The following is a 21286-nucleotide window of genomic DNA, read 5'->3' as shown; positions in this document are numbered from 1 at the left end:
GAGCCGGGTTGAAAGACAGATTTTTCTTATTAACAACTACAAAAGCCGGAGAAAAATAGACAGAACTCAGTCACACAGGGGGGGTGTGTGTGTGGGGGGGGGGGGTGGGACCTGTTTCTGACCATTAATAATACAGATGGGAAGATAGAGGGATGAAAAGAGAGTGGGGAGCGGAGGGAGTTTGGAAGAGAGGAAGAGAAGGTGTGCATGTACCCAAGGCCACAGCACTCATCCCCATCCCCATTGGTCCAGCAGCCTCTCTTCTCTCGCCTTTTGTCCCCGTGTTGTGTCCCCCACTCTTTCAGCCGTACCACAAACAGGGTGTTTACAAACAAGAACACATTAAGGCCCAATGCGGAACATGTGTAGATGTGTGTCTGTGCCGCCCGCCCGCCCACCTCTCTCTCTCTCTCTCTCTCTCTCTCTCTCTCTCTCTCTCTCTCTCTCTCTCTCTGTCTCTCTCTGTCTCTCTCTCTCTCTGTCTTTATTTTATTTAATCTCTTTCTTTTTCTCTTCCTCTCCCTCTCTTTCCAACATACAAGCACAGGTCGGTTGGCACTGGGTTGGGCTCTAACACAGGAGAAGAGGGTAAATATCAGAGAAGGTCAGAGGAGGGGGGGGGGGGTGGGGGGGTGATGGAGGGAAGGTGGAAAGCAGAATCACTTATGATGGAGGTGGGGAGAGGGGGGGAGAGGGGGGCAGTCAGGCCACTTGCTCGGGGCCTGTCATCTTGCCTGCCATACAAGCATTGCACAGTAATGAGAGCGGTGTGTGTGTGTGTGTGTGCGCCTGTGAGCGTACGCTGTTTTTATATGTACTCTATAATTCACGTGCACTGTACGAAGATCAAACTGACAGATGGGCGTGGAGAGATCAAGCAGATCCTCGCGGTCGCCTCGGCACGCACGCGTTCTCTCACACGCAGGCTCGGCGCACGCGCGCAATATGAGATCTAATAATACAGTGAGGTCTTCTCTCTTTCCGCCCCCTCGAGCAGGGTGTACCAACAAATGAGAGAGAAAGTTCCGGAATGTCATTTATTTCATTAGGCAAATGAGATGCGTGTGCCCCGCGGCACTGCTGACTCGAGTCACCGCTGTCCACCGTCGCACGCAGGCCCGGGCTACGCACGCGTGTGCTCGGCGCGCACGCACACGCACACTCACCAAATGACACGCGCGCGGTGTCTCTCTCTGCGTCGAACACTGCAAACGCACACAAACACACAACGCACCGACGCGCACTCTCCCTGGTCCACGTGAATGTTTAGTATCGTGCTGATTATCCCGTACCAGCCTAAACAGTCCTCTACCTGCATATGTACCTTGTCTCATCCAATCAAGCGTTCAAACACTAGTGATAAGCTGCTTGGAGGAACAGCTGTTGCCATGCCAGCGTGCACAAAATGGCAGCTCCTCACATCCCCCGCCAGATCATTCTACCTGACCGCCACAGGGGGAGCCTCCTGCCCTGTTCCCCAGTCCTCCGTTTAGCCTCGACGTTAGCAGACTGTTGAAAGCGTTTTTGTGAATCACTCATTACCTGACATGACCTTTCTCTCTCCGTCTCTTTTTGCCCTTCTTCCATTTCTCTTTCCTCCCTCTCTCTCCCTCTCTCTCCCTCTATCTCTCTCTCTCTCTCTCTCTCTCTCTCTCTCTCTCTCTCTCCCTCTCTCCCTCTCTCCCTCCCTCTCTCCCTCTGAACGTTTTTACAGGATCGCCCTCCGAACGAGGGTGCGAGTGGAGGAGCTCCCTCCCAACGCCTGTACCTGCTGACCTCACGCGGCCCCTGCCAGCCCCGGCCCCGGCCCAGGCCCTCAGCCCCGGCCTTCAGCCCAGCCACCAGCATGGCGCTGGCAGTGTGGATCCTCTGCACCTGCGTCATCACCCTCAGCAACATCGCCCCCTCCGCTCAAGGTACAAACGTCTCTCTCTCTCGCCTCCTACACGTTCCCGCCCAACCGTAGTCGCCGTGGTGATTCATCACGACCAACGCTGCTTAACGGAGGTTTAAACAACATGGATCTGCTGACTGAGCATTCATTTATGATTCTTTGATTATGTGTGTGTGTGTGTGTGCGCGTATGTGTATGTGGGCGGTTGTCCATGTGATTCCCTGTCACATCGGTGTGTGTCGGTAAGCCGTGGCATGTGTGAGGGAGGGAATCCGTGCATGAAATGATACCATATGTGTGACCCCTCTCAATGTGGCATGTAGGGTTTGTGTGTGTGTGTGTGTGTGTGTGTGTGTGTGTGTGTGTGTGTGTGTGTGTGTGTGTGTGTGCGTGCGTGTGTGTGTGTGTGTGTGTGCCAGCTGGTGTGACCCTGGCAGCAGGTGACCTGGTTGGGCCCACAGTGATGCTGCAGGGTGCATGCGCGCGCGCGGGTGCGGGTGCGCGGGTGTAAGAGAGAAGGGAGGTGGGAGGGGGGTGCTAAGCTAGCCGGTAGTGCCGCGCCGCACAGACCACAGCACACCATCTGGTGTCCTCTCAGTGAGTTGCGTTCTATCCAGCCCTGGCCTCGGAGGGAGGGGGGAAGGGAGGAAGGAACGTGGAAAGGGGGGGGGTGATCATCTCAAGGGAAAGTGGGGAGAAGACTGGCGAAAGACGATAATAGTTTTGTTTGCGCGCGCGCGCGCCTGTGTGTGTTTTCGGATTGGCTCAGCGTTCCCAGTCTGATTGACCAGGTGTGGCTCTAATTTGAGTGGGTGTTTGCTTGCTGTTGTGTTCTCTCTCTCTTTAATTTGCCAGGTTCTGCTGCATCGGATTTATGTGACGCACTCAGTGTTCCACTGGACACATTTGGCCCCTGGCACTAAGCTGCTTGTGTTTGTGTTGGGGTTTGTGCTCTCTGTGTGTGTGTGTGTGTGTGTGTGTTTGTGTGTATAAGAGCCTCCAGCTGTCTGTGAAGTCTGGCACTAGAGAAGTATTAATAATGCATTAATAATCAATTGAGTGTTATCTGTGTTCTGCCTGGTGCTCTGATGAAAGCTCAGACGAACATTCAGTTTGCCAAAATTGTGAAAACCTATTCGGACGGATTCGTCAATCAACTGCCGCCTATGGTACTCCAGACCCACACGTGAGCACCCTTGTGCACACGAAACACAAACACGGATATGGACATACACACTCTCATGCACACACACACACACACACACACACACAGCACACCACACCACACTCACACACAAATAGCCACATATACACTGTGGAATAAAAAGGTTTGTCTCCACCAACAGTGTGGCATCGATTTGGGTTCTGGGATTTTCTCCTCAAGTTGTCAGTCAGCTGAGAGGAGAGAGGGTAACATCAGACAAGAATAATGACCGGATCAAGGAGGCAGTAATGTCTTTTGCAAAGTCTCCCTGAAGCATGAAGGTCAGAGAGATCATTTATTTCGAAAGAGGGAGAGACAAAAATAGGGTACGTTTCCACACAGATGTCGAGACAGACTCGAACATCACAACAAACAACGACTCATTTTCCCCCCAAACAGACAGCCACCCCCCCCCCCTTTACTGTATTTACAGTGAATTCATAACAGTCTGACACTGACCTAGGAGACATCTACAGCTTGCAACGCATGACAACACTCCTCAACACCAGATGTACAGCAGGAAAACGCATGGAAAACAATACAAGGCACGTGACATGAGGAGCAGGTGGGTTCTATGATTGCGGTACAGACTTAACATAGGGATGCGGAGTTATGTATCGGCCGTCTCTATGAGGGCAATCAGATTCCCTGTTACCGCGTGCGTATCCCTTTAAGGCCAGTGCTATTTCTGGTACACCACACATCCCTTTAAGGCCAATCAGAGCTGTGCTACGGCAGCACCGAGCGTTCTCCCATGTAGCTGTAACGGGGTTTTGCATGTGCACGATATATCACACATGCCAGTCTGACAGAACGCAAGGGAACACACCAGGCCCCGAAAATCCAGTGAGTGACTCAAGGAAAATGATTCGTTTTGAGCCCAAATCCACCCCAACACAGGCAAACAAAACCACACACACACAGAGAGTCATACAAACAACCTCCCCCCTCTCTTTTTATGCCCTCGCTCCCCGCCTGTAAACATATTGACATATGTACCCTGACAAACACTGACCCGCTGATTCCACACAATGCTGCAAATGTACAACCTTCCTAAGATGTGTTATTACACCGAAAGCCCATTAGGACTGCCTAATGTGGCAGGCAAGGCAGGCAGCTGCTCTGCACATGATGAAGTCCTGACACCAAGCTTCCATTTAGCACAGTGTGAGCCGCTGTGTGTGTGTGTGTGTGTGTACGTGTGCTTGTGTGTGTGTGTGTTCGTTTAAGTGCTGCGAGAGTGTGTGTGTGTGTAGGTGTCGTTTTGGAGCAGTGGTGCCCAGCCAGTGCTGACTGGTCGAATCTGTTCTCATCTCACATGTATTTAAGCCTTGTCATATTACTCCTCTGAAAACACTCTGGTCGTTTGACAGACATTTCCCAACCGACGTTTACCTTTTACTTTGACTTCCCTCTCCCTCCTCGCTACATGTTATTTCAGGGTGGGGGAAACAGCTGTTATATGCATATTTGTTCCTCAGAGGACTTCTTTATCTCTCATCTATATGTGGACATGGGGCTGACACAAGCTCAGTGCAATTGTTCTGTTAATAAAGGTAGAGTAATATAGCTTTTAAGATACTTATCTTGTCCAGAAATATGAGACAAGCTGGTTCTAATTTTGCATGCTCATCCCTCACCGGCACATATTACAAATTGAACCGCTGGCGAATATTGCTGTTCTAGCATTTGGTTTCAGTGAGATAGAAAAAGCCTGATTTTCTCCAGCATCCCCCCGCTCCTCTCTGTTTTGTTTGCTCTCTCGTTTGGTTTCCATCTCCTTAGCTCCCCAGTTCCCTCCCCTACGCTCCCCTCTCATTTTCATCCAATCTCTCAGCTTGTTCTCTCTGTCTCTCTCTCTCCCCCATCCCCTCATCCGTGAACCTCGTTCGCCCCTCCCCCCCACCCCTTTTTCCCTGCTTCACGACATCCCCTCACAGCCCTCCGCTCTGGCCCCTCTCCCCCTGCACCCCTCTCCTCCTATTCCCTCCACCACTTTCCTGTCCGCCCATTCCTCCGCTTCTCTCATTTTCTCCCCTCTCTCCCTCCTCGTCCCTCACCCTCGATTTACCCTCCCCTCCTCCAGCCCGTCCACGCTCCCTGGCGCTCTCACACCCGCCATTCCTCGCTCCCTCCCGCCTGTCCCTCCCGAGTGAGGCTGCTGTGCTCTTCAAAGCCCCTTGGCTGAGAGCACTAGATCACAGAGAGGCCGGTGTGAGTGAAAGGTTAATGGATGGCCTTTGAACATATATTGCGTGTGTGAGTGTGTGCGTGCGTGCGTGTGTGTGTGTGTGTGTGGGGGGGGGGGGTTGGGATGGGGGGTCACGTTGTCGCCGGGGTGGGGGCTGTGTTTTCAAAATCCCCCTTTGAAGAGGGCGCCCACCATACTCCATGGTTGTGTGTGTGTGTGTGTGTGGATTTGTTTGTTTTGACTGGAAAACGTATACGTTCAGGTGCTGTGTGCCTGTGTGGGAGTGTGCCTGTGTGTGCACAGATGGGATCACGTGACACCTTGAACACGGGGCTGTGTTTGAGCGCATGTGTCGTAACACAGGGCCGCCTGCTCTGCGCTCTCGGCGTACCCTGGCGGGTGCGCTTGTTTTGCACTGAGCGTGTTTGCCCGCCTTGTTTGTGGATGAGCACAACTCCTCTTGTTGTCTTGGTGTTCTCATTCATGTCTGTTTGCTTATCCCTGCATTTGTCTATGTATGTATCCATGTGCATGTCGCAGATTGTGTGCACACGGATCCAAACTAGGTACGTGTGTGTGTGTTTGTGTGTTTGTGTGTTGTCTGTCCCGCAGATTAATAATTACCAGCAGCAGCCTACAGCTGCCAGGCAAGGGCAGGCTGGTTCAGCAATTCTTCAGAGAGAGAGATGACTGGAGAGAGAAGTAGAGAGAGAGAGAGAGAGAGAGAGAGAGAGAGAGAGAGAGAGAGGGAGAGAGAGAGAGAGACAGAGAGAGAGAGAGTAGGGAAAGAGAGATGTGCTAGGAAGGGGTCAGGCCTGGAGGGAGCGAAGAAAGTGAGAGCCAGCAGAGGAAGAGGTGTGTGTGGGGGGGGGGGGGAGGGACAAAATTAGAGAGGCTCTGGATCAAATTGGACTAGGGATCGAGGGATGGTGTGCAGGTAAGGAGGAGGAAGGTGGAAGGTGGGGGGGCGAGAGGGGAAATGTTTATGTATACGGCATGTGTACGCAAGGAAGGACACCAAGATAGAAGGGACGGCAATTTAAAGTTTGCAATAACTGTACGAGCATAATTGTGTATAACTGTACTGTAACAGTTATACAGTGCCACAAACACTGGGGCCTGTTTCACAGGAACACACCCACACTTCCTTAACCCCAAAACATACAGTAAAAACATGCAGGTATACCTGCACACGCGTTGGGGAACACGCATACACAGATGAGACTCGTTACCACACAGACAGTACGCACGCAAGCACGGACGTACACACACACACACACACACACAGACGTGCCAGTGGATGAGAGTATATAGAGGTTAATTAAGTGTCTAATGCAGAGGCAGGGCCTCTATTTGACACTCATCCTTCCTAACAGGTCTCTGGATACAACCTCGCTCCTCTCCCAAACACACACTCATCTTTCTGACAGCTGGCCTCCAATGATTCGCTCTCTACCTCCCCGGCATCTCTCCTCCCCTTTATCTCTCCTTTTCTCTCCGTGCCTTCCTTCTCCCCCCGTTTGCTTGTCACATTCCCACTCTCGTCTCTCTGGTGCTTTGCTTTCTCTCTCTCTCTCTCTCTCTCTCTCTCTCTCTCTCTCTCTCTCTCTCTCTCTCTCTCTCTCTCTCTCTCTCTCTCTCTCTTTCTCTCTCTCTCTTTCTCTCTCTCTCTCGGTCTATATCCATCCCTTTCTCCCACTTCCTCTCATCTCATCTTCCCTGCCTCCCTGCCTCCCTCCCTCCCTCCCTCCTTCCCATGCACGCCACCGCTAGTTCTGAGGCTGTGGGTCTGGGTGTGCAGTCAGAGCTGCCGGAGAGGAGGGGAGAGGAGGGGGGCCGAGCAACGGGCCTGCAGCTCACTTCTCCTCTCTGGGGAGCACAGGGATACATTCACTGGGTCTGGTGCTTTTAAGGGCTCTGGCTGTGTCTTATTTTGGGCCACGCTGCTCTCTGCTGCTGGGTCTGTTTTACTGCATAATTAGGTGATGGGGCTGACTGTGACGTGTACTTGACAGTATGAGCACGTCCTGTCTCCCCTACACCCCCCCCTTTGCCAAAACAGCCTCAAGAGAGAGAGTGTGTCTGTGTGTGTGTGTGTACCATTGGTTCCTCCTAGTCTTTACAGTATCCCTACTCTGCCTCTCAGCTGTATTCTCCATTGAAAGTCTGTCCCTGGGAACAGGGAGTAGATGATGGATCATGTAAGTGTGTGTGATGTTGGCGTGTGTGCGGGTGTGGGTGATGTAATGTTTTGAGCCGGTTTGAAACGGGGTGCTGGCAGGCAGTTGGTGCAGAGAGACTGCGTGGAGAGGGTCAAACACGTGACGTGTCCACGTTTAGGGCCAGCTCGCGTGTTTTGGTTTCTGTCATTCTGGCCAGCTCTGTACGTGTGTACGACCTTGGAGTTGTGCTGCACCGAGAGACCAACATGTCTCTCTCCTTCTTTTACATCCCTCTCTCTCTCTCTCTCTCTCTCTCTCTCTCTCTCTCTCTCTCTCTCTCTCTCTCTCTCTCTCTCTCTCTCTCTCTCTCTCTCTCTCTCTCTGTCTCTCTCTCTCTCTCTCGTTCTCTCTCTCTCTCCCTCTCTCTATCTCTGTCTGTCTCTCGTTTTTTCTCTCTCTCTCTCTCTCTCTCTCTCTCTCTCTCTCTCTCTCTCTCTCTCTCTCTCTCTCTCTCTCTCTCTCTCTCTCTCTCTCTCTCTCTCTCTCTCTCTCTCTCTCCCTCTCTCCCTCTCTCTCTCTCTCTCTCTCTCTCTCTCTCTCTCTCTCTCTCTCTCTCTCTCTCTCTCTCCCTCTCTCTATCTCTGTCTCTGTCTCGTTCTCTCTCTCCATATCTCTGGTTGACTTGGCTCCATCATGGTGGATGTGTCTCATCTTGGCACTGCTGTATGGTTTGACCCCCCAACCCTTGGCTGGTGACTCTCCAGTCTCATCTCGTCTGTCCTGGCCTCCGCTCCGTCTGTGCAGGGCCTTGCTCTGCGGACTCCTTTAAATGTCCACCCCACCCCCCTGACCCCCACCCCACCAATCACCGTGTCGGCCATCCAAATATACCCCCCCCCCCCACACACACACACACACAACCTCACACAGACCCCAAACACACACACACACACACACACTGAGCCCTGTTTGTTTCAGGATGTCACATTGTCACCTCTCCTCTCTGCTTCAGCGCTGTCAGGATGTGACAGCTCTGGCCACTGTTTCCGGGCCCTTCCGCGGTGACAGGGCACGCTTGAGTAGCCAGCTCGCCACACTAACTAACTCACAGAGCAACACTGTTGTGCTTAAAGCCCTCCCCAAAGATGTTAAAGAGGACCAGAGACAGCCCACTCTGGAAATATCCCAAAGAAAAGACCTCTCTGCTCTATCCGATGACTGGAACATCGGTTGGCCTGCCCCGCCTCAGTCTGGGTCCAGGAAGACGTCAGGGAGTAAGACCCTCTTGGCTCTGAAATCCTTTCTGGTGCTACGCTCCAGGGCTATGCTAATGAGCGGCACAGTCATTAGGAGATAACCAGTGGAACAGTCAGGGGGTCTAAGAAGTAGGATTGCAGCGCGCCCTCAGCCAGCCAGCCAACCAGTTAGCCAGCCAGAAAGTTAGCCAGCCACCAGTCAGCCAGCCAGCCAATCAGCCAGTTAGCCAGCAAGTTAGCTAGGCAGCCATTCACCCAGCCAGCCAGCCAGTTAGCCACCGACCAGTCAGTCAGCCTGTTAGCCTGCCAGTTAGCCACCCACCAGTTAGCCATCCAATCAGCCAGCCAGTTAGCCACCCACTAGTTAGCCAGCTAATCAGCCAGCCAGCCAGTTTGCCAGCCAATCAGCCAGCCAGTTAGACAGCCAGCCAGTTAGCCATCCACCAGTCAGCCAGGCTGTTAGCCAACCAGCCGGTTAGCCAGCCAGTTAGCCAACCAGCCGGAGGGGCCCAGAGCTCCTGCGGTATAATCTCTTCCAGCAGCTCAATAGCAGACGTGCTATCACACTGTCTGTCTGTCACCCTGCCTGGAAGGCCAGCAGCTCAGACGGAACCATCCCAGTCATGTGACTGAGGCAAACAGACAAGGTCACAATGAGCCTGTCTCTGGAAAGGATTTAAACGCTTTCATGTTTGACTTTGAACATAATGCAGCCCGAATGAAAGTTGTAATCTTTTTTGAGTCTGTCTTTTTCAAGTAGTTTCCGGTCGCTCTCCGAGATGCTGGCACTTTTCTCTCTTGAACTTTGTTAGAAGTCATCTTTGTCGTCTTTAGTTGAATCTATAGCCATATCAGTCTACAGCCATGTGTTTCTTTCTGCACCATGTGTGTGTATGCGTGCGTGTGTGTGCACTACCTTGTGTGTGTGTGTGTGACCCATGCCTTTTCTCAGGGGCCTGTGACATCATTGGGCATCTTTCTCAAGACCATGTCAGTGTAGTCTTCATTCTTCCATCTCCGCCCCCAGGCCTTAATTACTGCACTGAGATAATGAGTCTCATCCAATCAGTCATCTCCCCTGCTCTTAATTAGTATGAAGCTTCCATTATAGAGCCACCAGCCAGATCCCTCACACCCTCTGGCCCAGAGTAACATGAGAACCCTGCTCAAGGAGCGTGTCTGTGTGTGTGTGTGTTTGTGTCTGCATATGTGTGTGTGTGAGTATGTGTGTGGCTCTGTGTGTTTTTGTGTTTGCACAGAGTAACATGAGAACCCTGTCCTCTGAGTCTGTGTGTGTGTGTGTGTGTCCTTGTGTAGAGGGTGAAACTGTGTATGTGTGTCTGTGTAGGGGGGAGGGGGGAGGGGCGGGAGTCGTGTGTGCATTTATTGAAACCACAGAAACCCAATGTGATGCGTTGCTGTAGGGGACAATTATTTCTTTACCAGCCCGAGACCAGCTGTTGCCATCTATGCAGTAGGTGGTGTGCTCTACCACATGAGTCACCGGGAGTCGCACCGTGTGCCAGTGTTTGTGCTCAGTCTTTGTCACATGCCTGCCGTGACAAACACACTTCCATCCAGCTATGACAAGCGTGCCCCTGGAGAAGGATAACAGGCCATGTGTTTGGCTGTACAGGCTCTGACACAGGACTGGGCTCCCGCAGAGTGAAGGACACTCACTGCCTAGAGCTGTCCAATCGCACCAGGTCATCCCTGCCCAGCTCCTCCCCAGGTCCCAGACTGATTCACCCGTCTGGAAAGGCACAGACGCGTGCATGCACGCAGACACACACACACACACACACACACACATTTGCTCCCTGACAGATGCTCATTGATAAATATCTACGCCCTCTGGCTATCTCGCCGCAGATAATACAAGCCTTCTGCAACTGTTTTGTCAGTTCGGAAAACAGTATACTGCATACTGTATGCAGTCTAAAACAGATTCATCTTATATCCAGAATACCAGTTTTTTTACTTTTCTTTGTATAATGTGAGTGGATTGTGGGATTGTGTGTTTTCTTTTTTTTTACTGCTGCAAAAATTAATTTCTACTTACTATTTACTGTAAAACCCTTTTTTTCAGCATTACAGATGGTGTCAATAGTCAGCATTTCTATTAAAAGTACTCATTCCTACCCTAACCCCCGAAGTCACACCTCTCGCTCAAATTCCACGAGGGAACTGAAATAACACGGAAACAGAACTCGGAACAGTGCCGATCGCTCCAACGACAGTTTCTCCAATGTCCCCCCCCCCAACCCCCCATCACCAGTGCAGCCTAACGTCCCTGTCGCGTGCGACCACGGTGTGTGAGGAGGGATAGGGCCTGCGCTTCCCGCTGCCCGGCTCAGTTCTGCTCTCCTGAGCGCGTGCGGCGCGGTGATCTCATCGCCGGCCAGCTGCACGCCGCTGTGCCCTCACACCGCGGGGGGGAACCCCGAGAACAGGAGAACAGGCCCTCACGCTGACACGACACGCCGATCCCACTGTGTGTCCCTGCGTCTGCATGTCAACGGGTGGCTCCGTGCATCATGATGTACGCGAGGGGGAAACCACGCGCGCCTTTGTTTAGTCGCCGTATGTGTGCGTCTTGATCAGCGCACGATACCTTAGTACGGGGCCCAGTGTTTTTTCGACACGGCCGGCGTGCGCGAGCGAGCGAAAGGCACAAAGGATATGATGCTTGAATCGGCGAGTCGTTCAGCCTTAACGACCTTAGCAACACGGCTGAACTCTCGGCTCGACGGGGACTCAACGGGTGGCATTTAGAAACACGAGCAACTGCGAACGCGGAGAGTCATTTAGCCGCACACTCGCAGCGCGTCTCTGTTGAGTGACATTGACGTTGACCCTGATGGGCAGCTCTCCTGAATGGACAACGGCTGAAACCTAAGCTCTGCGTCTCCCATGGCTGCCAGCTCGAGCAGCCTGCTACTGTGTGGTTAGGAGCGAGAGCCACTCTCTTTGAGCCTGCCGCTGAGGCTGTCTAGCTAGGGGAGGGAGTGTGTGTGTTTGCGCGCGAGCGGGCGGGTGCGTGCGTGTTCTGGCGGTTGGGGGACGAGCGACTGCCGAAGCTCTCAGGTCCAGTCTGGTTCAGCAGAGATAGGGCTCTATCCATCACAGGCAGGGATGGCTTAGTGAGTGTGCCATGCCGACTCGGGGATTGCTTCAGAGGGATACCGGCTGTACCTGCCTCTCGGTTCCTGAAGGACTGTGGCCAGCTCCACGCACGCCGCATTCTGCAGGCCGTCTGATACTGGCAACAAAGCACACTTTGCTTGTTGTGCTCACCCGGGGCGCTGTTTCTGGGCGCGTTGGTCCCTGTCGTTCAGCACCACGGACAGCAGCCGCGGTGGTCGCCGTGCTCTCAGGCGGTCGTGCTTTTACCTGCAGGGACGGCTCCACTCGTTACACATCGGCTGTACCTCAGCGCTTGTGCAGAGCTTCGCAGCCGGGGTCCTTCTCTCCCAGTCCCTGTGTGTGCTGTGTGGCACACAGGCGGCGGCCATTTTGTGCGTGACTGAGGACTGACCGGGGCGGTCGAGGCGGTTGGAGAGCTCTTCTGGCGATGGAGAGATGGAGAGAGTCTCTCCGCGCCTCTCCGCAGCCCTCTCAGCCCGGCACAGCGATTAACCCCGGCGCGGCCCAGCGGCCCAGCGGCCCTGCAAGCCCTGCGAGCCCTCTCCACAAAGAGCCTGCCGTCTGCTGGCTCCCCCCGCCAGGCGGTGTTGGCCCCTCCCCCCCCCGTCAGCAGGCTGATTAACACGAGTGGGCGTGCAAATGGCAGACGCCACAGGTGGGGCGGCGCACAGGGCCTCGCAATGACACCACGTCGCCGCGGACTGGATGAACTCTCTCTCTCTCCTTTTTCAATCTCTTTCTCTCCCTCCGTCTCGCAATTTCTTTCTCTCCCCTTCGCTCTCTCGCCTTTTCTATTCCTCGCCCCTCTCTCTCTCTCTCTCTCTCTCTGTATTTCTCTCTCTCTGTCCTTCTCTTTCAATTCCTTCTGGAAGGCTCCACAGGTGACTTTGACGTCTGCTAGGAGAACAAGCTGAGCTATTTTAAAAAGCGATGTGTCAGAGCTGCACTCTCTATCAGCTATGAGTGTTTACATGCATGTGTGTGTGTGTGTGTTTATACGTGTGTGGGAGTTTGTTAACGGAACACGTTAGAAGGCTCCACGGTTCGTTTCATATGGTGCTACCGAGAAGTGTGGCAAAGTTCTGGTCTTTCTGAAGTTCAGGTCCACAACGTAGCTTTTTCTTGTTCATGTCGTGAGTCACTCTCAAACATGTCTCCTCAATATGCACTACACTAATCTCATTGTATACTGTTCTTGGGTGCATGTTAATGGTGCTTGACAAGAACCTCTCTCTCCCCCCTCTCTCTCTGTCTCTCTCTCTGTATCTCTCTCTCCGCCCGGCAGCTCTGAGTCGGTCGGCGATGCCCTTCGGCCTGATGCGTCGGGAGCTGGCGTGCGAGGGCTACCCCATCGAGCTGCGCTGCCCCGGAAGTGATGTCATCATGATCGAGACGGCCAACTACGGCCGCACGGACGACAAGATCTGCGACGCGGACCCCTTCCAGATGGAGAACGTCCAGTGTTACCTACCGGACGCCTTCAAGATCATGTCACAGAGGTGAGTGGGTGGTTCGGTGTCAGAAGTTCATATCGAGTCTCCCTGTTCTGTAACCCACACTCCTCCTCATGTTGGTGGAATGTTGTTTTTGCGCGAGTAGCGTCCGCACTGCTGTGTGTCTGTGTTTGTGTGTTTGGTTGGATTCTGCTTGTTTGTTTGTTTGTTTGTTTGCATGTGTGTATGTGTGTGTGTGTGTGTGTGTGTGTGTGTCGTGAGATAGCATGTGCAGGCCAGGCTGCAGCTGCTCTCTCTGACTGTACTCCGCATCTGCCTCCTACGAGACCAGATCAATGGAATCCCTCTCCCCACCATCCATCACCGCAGTAATGGAGGGAGAGGAACTGAGGGAGGGAGGGAGAGAGAGAGAGAGAGCGTGAGAGAGAGAGAGAGAGAGAGAGAGAGGGAGAGGTGGAGAAATGTGGCAGGGAAGGGGTTTGGGGGGGGGGGCGGGAGAGGAAGGAAGCGGGCTGGAGAGGACCACTGATGGGAAGATAAAAAGACTGCAGCAGAAATGTGTGGTATTGAGGGATGAGAGGGAGCTGGGGGGGAGGGAGATGGCGTCGAGGCTGGGGTAGTGGGGTGGGGGTGGGGGGGCGTGGCGGGGATTAGGCTGGAAGAAGGAGTACGTGTGCGTGCGTGCGCCCGCGTTTTCTGGCGAGGACGCGTACATTGAGCCGTTTTGGATGGGGGGGGTGTTCTGAGGCCATGGATGTTTTCCGGCGTGCAGCGCTGGACCATATGTGCCCTCGCCCATGTCCTTCTCAGCTCTCTCACCTCTAATTGCTCCCTCTCGCGATCCCCCAGGGAAGGAAGGACTGTTACGTCACCCCCTCCCTCCCTCCCTCTCCTCCTCCGCTCCCTTCCTCCCGCCTCTGCCCCTCCCTCGCTGCTCCCCCCGGGCTCCAGCTGTCACATGATCTAGTCTAGTGTGAAATTGCCGCCGTCCGACCTGTGCTTTTCTGCGTTTCGTAGCCCAAAGGTGTTTTCGTTGGCTCTTCTCTCGCTCTCTGTCTTTCTCCCGGCCTCTCTCTCTCGCTCTCTGTCTCTCTCTCTCTCTGATGTCGTTTCTTAGATTGTTCTGTCTCTGATGTCCTCGTTTATCTCTTCTGCTCTCTGTCACCTGCTGTCCTGCTGTCCACCTGTAACTATTTTCCTGTTGTTCTCTCTGTCTGTCTCTCTCTCTCTCTGTCTGTCTCTCTCTCTCTCTCTCTCTCTCTCTCTCTCTCTCTCTCTCTCTCTCTCTCTCTCTCTCTCTCTCTCTCTCTCTCTCTCTCTCTCTCTCTCACTAATGTCATTGTATACTGTTCTTGGGTGCTTGTTAATGGTGCTTGACAAGAACCGCTCTCTCTCTCTCTCTCTCTCTCTCTGTCTCTGTGTCTTTGTTTCTCTCTTTCTCTCTGTCTTTGTTCATCTCTCTGTCTCTCTCTCTCTCTCTCTCTCTCTCCCTCTCTCAGGTGTAACAACCGCACCCAGTGTGTGGTGGTTGCAGGGTCCGATGTGTTCCCAGACCCCTGTCCCGGGACCTACAAGTACCTGGAGATCCAGTACGAGTGTGTCCCCTACAGTGAGTACGGAGACGCCCCCTCCCACCCCCCCATCTCCCCCGCCCCCCCACCCCTTCACCAACCCCCCCCCCCCCCCATCCCCTCTCTCCCCACCTAACTCCCCAGCCCTCAACAACCGACTGGCATTCAAACCCTCCCACCAGCGCTCTCTCCCACACACACACACACTCTCCAACAGACAAACCAGACAGAACGACAGACAGTCACACATTCATTCCCTCTCGCTCTTGCTCCTCTCTCTGACACACACACGCGCACACACGCACACACACACAAACGCACACACACACACACACACACACACACACAGCTAAACCCTTTTTCTCCATCAACAGTGCGACGCTCCGGCAGCTGGGAGAGATTTTCACATGAGGAAGGTGCTCCCCATACACAGACCCAGATATGAACTTCACACAGCCAGTGCAACAAGGGGGTCAGTCTTTATTGGCGGTCGCAGCGGTAACCCACGCCGCCACACTCACATTGACCCATGGGCTCCCAGGTACCTTTATCTGGTGCCAAACACCTTCGCTGTCCCTCTGATTTCCAATAAAAATGAAAATTGGGCGCAGTGAGACTCAGTGAGGACCAGGAGGCAGAGCGGTTGTCTGTGTCACGCCTTCACAATGGGAACGTTAACACAAACAGCAAAGGGCTTATTTTAGACCACATGACCCCCGGCGCCGCACATTTCAATATCCCCATGGTAACGGCCGACTTCCTTGGGCTCTGCTCACAGCTCCGTGGCAGGTGTGACAAGACGCGCGCGCGCACACGCCGCGTCCCTCGCAGAGAAAACAAGCACAGACACACACACACACACACACTCCGACACACACAGGCGCCAACACAATGGCACGCACTGAAACGGGAAAAAAGACACGCGCGCGCGCTCGCACACACAAACCCCGGTAGCACGTGCACGCTGTCACTTTCGCACTCCCCTTGAAACACACTGGCAAAACACAGAAAAGGATTATAGTGTTGTGTGGAGCTTCGCTCATGTGAAAATCTCTGGTCAGGCGGTGTTCCCTCCTCCCCTTCATGTGCTGTTACTCTCAGCATTGATCCCCCTCACTGTGCAGGAGTGCTCTGGGGGGGGGGGGGGCTGCCTCACCCACCCCCCTCCCATCCCCCCCCCCCCCCACTCCACAGGGCAGAAGCAGGAATGCGGTGCAAGGGAGGGTGGGAGGGCGAGAGGCGGGTCTGTTGGGAGAGGGGAGTGGGGGCTTGACGGATGGCTGTTAGACGGCTCGGGGTCGGGTGGTTTGGGGTTTAGGGCGGGAAGAGATGTCTGCGGGGTGAACCTTTCTGCTTTTTTCCCAGGGAGCGACCACCTGACGTGCCGAAGAGACATCAAGTGTTTTCGCTAACACCCTAACCTCCGCTCGGAAATTTCGCGCATCCTCTCCCTCCCCCCTCTTTCTCTCTTCATTACGATCTCTCACATTTCTCTCTTTTGAAAATTCTCCAAACATTTTCCTCTCTCCCCGCGCCTCTTGTCTAAATATCACTCTTTACTCCCTATCCACGCCTTTTTGTCTATAATCTGTCCTCCAGTTCTCCCTTGTTCGCCTTGCAGTTTCTCTCCCATCGATTTCTCGCCCTCCCTTCCCATCCTCTGTCTTCCTCTGTCTCTTTCTCTTTTGTTTGCAGGTCGGGACTGCCGTCCAAATATCCTCCCTCTTCCAGACCCGTACAGTCCAGGTGACCAGTCCCAGGGGACCCTGCCTGCCTGGCTGTCTCTTTAGCGCCCCCAGGAGTCGATGACTCTGCCCTGCTCAGCGCTCACACACTCAACCGTAGCTTATCTCTAGGCAGACCGTAGACTTGTGTCGCCGCCTCACCTGCCGTAGAAGGAGCTCTCACTCCTGCGTGGGATGGCTATGCGTCATCCCAAGCATTGTGGGTCATGTGTCGTCTTGGAACAGTCTCCCTCACCACCAGCCCTCTGCCCTTTGGTAGCTCTGAGTGGGATCAAAGCCCATGTGACCGTTGGTTGTCTGAGTGGTTGTATTGTTGGCCAACAGGGCCCCTACTCCTCACTTATTCCGGACCCGTCTTTTTCCTTCTGAGTGCACACGGCTCTGCCCTGCCTCTATCTCTCACCCAGACGCAATGAGAAGCGTGATTAAATGGCTGCTGACTTGCATTTTTTTTCCTCCTCTATTTTTAAGACGTTGTTTATTGCGTCTGAAGGATGGTGGGGCTTAGAAAATTGGAAGCTGATCCCTCTATGATGAAACCTCCTGCCTGTCTGAGATGACAAAGAAGAGCCAATTACCCCGGTCCTTCCTCACCCCCCGTTCACGTGGAGACGCACCACCCACACACACCCACACACACACACACTCTTCTTCTCCCTGATGTTCCACTCCTTCTCGAGTTGTTGGGCTGTGCCGCCGGCAGACTAAACAGTACCTGACTCAATTATAGAGTAGCTGGTGGAGATGCCATCCCAAACCCAGTTGCGGCACGCGCCAGTCAACACGGACACTTTTAATTACCAGGAGAGAGAGGGTGGCTGCTCTCAGCTTCAGCTCTGCTTCAGCCTCAGAGATTTGTCAAGATTAATTGAATTTGCTGCTGCTAATGGCTGTGGTAATGCCCCATCTTTCATGGCTGACTGGGAGCCCGGGGCGTCATGGAGTCTTTATGGCTGACATATGTCGGTTTGTTTGTTTGTCTCTATTCAAGAGGTGAGGGATCCGGAGATTGCTGTCTGAGGGCCGTTTTGTTGGCAGTCGAGACGGTTCGCACTCGGTCGCGTCCGAGTCACGGGTGCGTGCAGGTGTGTGACAGGATCCTTTGTCGGCGTGTCACACAGCCCGCCGCGACGCCGCTCACCTGAATCGCGGAGGTGACGCGAACAGCCGCGTCGACGCGAGCCCCGTCGGCCGCACTCTGACGCCGGGGCCAGTGTGTGTGTGTGTGTGTGTGTGTGCGCCGTCGCCGCGTGCGAGCGCGACAGCCCACGAGTCACACCGTATCTCACGGCGCCGAAGACTCCGTGGCCCTCCCGGCGACATCGCTTTGTTTTCCCTGCCCAGAAAAGAGCAACAAGCATAAACTCATCGCACGGCAACACATTTCACATTTCTGTCAGGGGAGAGACTCCCTCGCACCGGGCTCCATTATCAGAGGCCTCTGTGGCTCTAATAGATACGATACAGCGCTATGTTTGCATCCAGCAACTTTAAAAACTCTCACGCTCTAATCCCCACATAGATCACCGCAGCTTAGAAGCCCTGTAAACATCCACTGCGTAGACACCGTAGATGTCCCAACTCCTTCTGAACGGAGCACTACATCATTATTGATTTCTAATGAAGCCCCAGCAGGGATCCCCTGGCTGGCTACGCCAGGCCTATTAGGGGTTAGCGGTGCTGCGCTCTGCTCTTTCATCATTGGAGCCTCGTCTGGTTAATATTCACAGGGCAGGTAACTGGAGAACACAGCTAAATTGCCTCCTCGTTGTCTACTGTGGCCGTGGACTGCATCAGCACCAACCACTGTTCCACTTTATGAAATTGATGCACTCCAATGTATTCATGCGGGTGTGTTCATTATGAAACATTTCCTTTTGGACACAAAAGCCTCTGTAAATGATAGCTGACTCGTTCGGACGAGTTTGTCAGCGGGAGGCGTTATTGTGTTATAATTTGACAAGTTTTCCCGGGAAAAGCAAATCCTTTGATGTTGCTGGAAGGGAGGCAGTATTAATATGTATAAGGGGCACCATTAGTCGTGTATCTCCCTCGTAAATGTTCTTTGAATGACAAGTGAGTGAGTGGGCTGGTCTGGGCCCGGCATGAGGAATGCTTATTCCCCCCTCTGAAAAATGGGAAGACGGAGAGGCAGCGATGGAGAGGAGGATTGGTGGGGGGGGGGGGGTGGAGGCGGGCATGATGTTTTTTTTCCTCCCCGTGGTGGAAGGGGAGAGCAGTGAGAGCTCCTTAGGTGTGTGTGAACTCTGTTCTGGGTTCTATTCACTGGGCTTGTTAGTGTGGGAGTAATTGATAGGGTTCTGAAGAGCGCTGAGCAGAGGGGGGGGTAGGAGCAGGCTTGGAGGGGGGTCGCATTGGTTTATCCACACGAGAGCCTTGATATAAAGCCTGAATGAATAAGACAGAAAGAACCAGGTGGCCCCTCTGCTAATGATCCTCTCATACTGAGTGTGAGTGTGTGTGTGTGTGGGGGGTGGGGGGTGGGGGGATTCGGTGCGCGCTTGTGTTCGCTCTCTGTGTGGTCGCGTGAATTTGCTCTGTGTGTATTTTTCAGGAACGAAGACCCTCGAAGACCCGGACGAGTCGGGAAAAGGCTCTCTCTCTCTGTCTCTCTCTCTCTCTTGTTCGTCCCTCTTCTTATCACCAAAGAAATCGCTCTTTTTTTTCGCTCTCTTTCTTTCTTCCTCTCTCTCTCTCTCCCTCTCTCTTTCTATCATTGCATACGCCACTACCTCCTCAAACAGACACACACACACACACACACACACACACACAAACACACAGAGTTAATAGTACATTGAAGACAGGACACACAGAAGCCTCTCCGTACCACTCCCTCTGGGGATGACAGGAAGCCATTCAGATCCGTCAATCTCCACCAGGGACGTGACTCCAGCAGACCCCAGCCCACTAACCATGTGTGTGTTTACCAGTCCTGGCTCCTTCCCTCCTCCACGCTGCTCTCACAGCGCGGATGAAAGCCTGGTCCTTGCTCCGGCCCCCCCCCTCCCCCAGCCCTCCCAGGTCTAATGGATGGGCCAGCAGTGGGGGTTGTTGGCTCTAAGCTGCCCCCCCCTCCTCCACCTCCTCCCCTTCCTCTCACCCCCGCCCCTCGCAGCTCGTCCCCCCCCCCGGCAGGAGGCGGCTGCTGCTCCTCCTGTCTTCACCGGGGGTTGTTCACAGCTTGGGATCTGCTACTCAGATCAGAGCAGGGCTGCTCTGTTGTGCTGCCGCCCCAAAGCCTCTCTACCTTTCCTCTGCTCCGGCCGGTTTAGTCCCGCTCCCTCGCTCCCGTTTTCTCTCTCTACCCCCCCCCCCCTCTCTCTCTCTCTCTCTCTCTCTCTCTCTCTCTCTCTCTCTTTCTCTGTCTCTCTGTCTCTCTCTCTCTTTCTCGCACACTTTCTCTCTCCCTCTCTCTCTCAGTCTTCCTCCATCTTTTTTTCTCTATCTTTCACTCCCTCACACTCTCTCCCTCGCTCTCTCCTCTCGCTCATCTCTCTCTCCCTCTCCCTCTATATGTTCTCCCCTCTCTCTCTCTCTCTCTCTCTCAATCTCTCTCTTTCTCTCTCACTCATGAGATATATCGTATCATGTACAGACAGCTATGTGCGGTGTTGACGAGACTCCTGATGACATCGCAAAACTCTCCAGGGACCGCCAGTCACACGCCAGTCACACGCCAGTCACACGCTTGCAGCGGTAACACGCCAGGCACATGCATTGACACGTCTCCTCCCGAGAGACAGTCACACACACGCACACACACATACAGGACAGACAAATTCAGTCACACGTGTCACTCATGTGTCACATAAACACATAACAACAACAGAATTTGAAAGGCCTTTGGATTCTTCCGGTCCTGCCTGAATCTCCAGCTGTTCCTGGGCCTCCCAGACATCCCCCCCCTCCCCACCGCTGGCAGCCACACCCACCAAGACTCCTGGTCTGGAGGGAACATGGCGTGGAATGGCCCTCTGTCAGGCTAGGCCAGGCCTTCGAGTGGATGAACACACTGGCTCTTGATTAGTACTGTCTGTGATGGGCCTTGGGTGGCTAACAGACAGGGTTGGGTCTGTCCTCTCTCTCTCTCTGTCTCTCTTTTCTTTCTTTGAGGGGGGTTAGAGCTGGCCGGGTCCTCTCTGTCAACCCCTCCCTCCTCCTCGGCTGTTTGTTCTCGCTTCTTTCGATAAGCGAGTTTGGTCCAGCTGCTCTTCATTGATTAGCCAGTCGATGGACTGAGGGTTTGGCAGAGCGGTGTGGCCAAGCTTCCAGAGTCTGCTCAGAGAGAGTAGTCCACAACACCATTTTCTTCAAAGTAACCGACAGCTTCGGTATACACGCTCTGTTTTCCGGACGAGCATCAGCACATCCCGGCCAACCCAGACAGAGCAGGGGGAGGTCTCGCCGTCCTTACATCCAACCATCTTTTCCATCCTACCATCCCCCATTTCTCCGTTTCTCTCTCTCTCTCTATCTCTTTGTTTTTAGTCTACAGCTGAAGAGGACTCCGATGCGCGCAGTGTTCTTTCTCCCTGACAGGTCCCAGAGATGCAGCATGGACAAAGAAAAAGAGGGATGGAGGGATTGGGTGATTAGACTGAAATGGGGGATGTTATGTAGCGGTTAAGTGTGTGTGTT

At 53.7% G+C, this 21286-nt stretch overlaps 1 protein-coding gene across 1 annotated transcript in view; it reads left to right on the top strand.

Moving 5' to 3' along the window:
- The first annotated feature begins 1846 nt into the window (after positions 1–1846).
- Positions 1847–21286, top strand: part of adgrl1a (adhesion G protein-coupled receptor L1a) — a 46004-nt gene continuing 26564 nt past the window's right edge. The window contains exons 1-3 of the mRNA XM_084677334.1: positions 1847–1916; positions 13140–13353; positions 14808–14917. Coding sequence (XP_084533460.1) covers positions 1847–1916; positions 13140–13353; positions 14808–14917 — 394 coding nt within the window. The remainder of the gene's footprint in view (positions 1917–13139; positions 13354–14807; positions 14918–21286) is intronic.

This window comes from Hypomesus nipponensis, chromosome 17, assembly GCF_054491055.1.
Source record: "Hypomesus nipponensis isolate SF chromosome 17, ASM5449105v1, whole genome shotgun sequence".
NCBI classification, from domain to species: domain Eukaryota; kingdom Metazoa; phylum Chordata; class Actinopteri; order Osmeriformes; family Osmeridae; genus Hypomesus; species Hypomesus nipponensis.
This window is presented reverse-complemented; position numbering and strand designations above follow the sequence as displayed.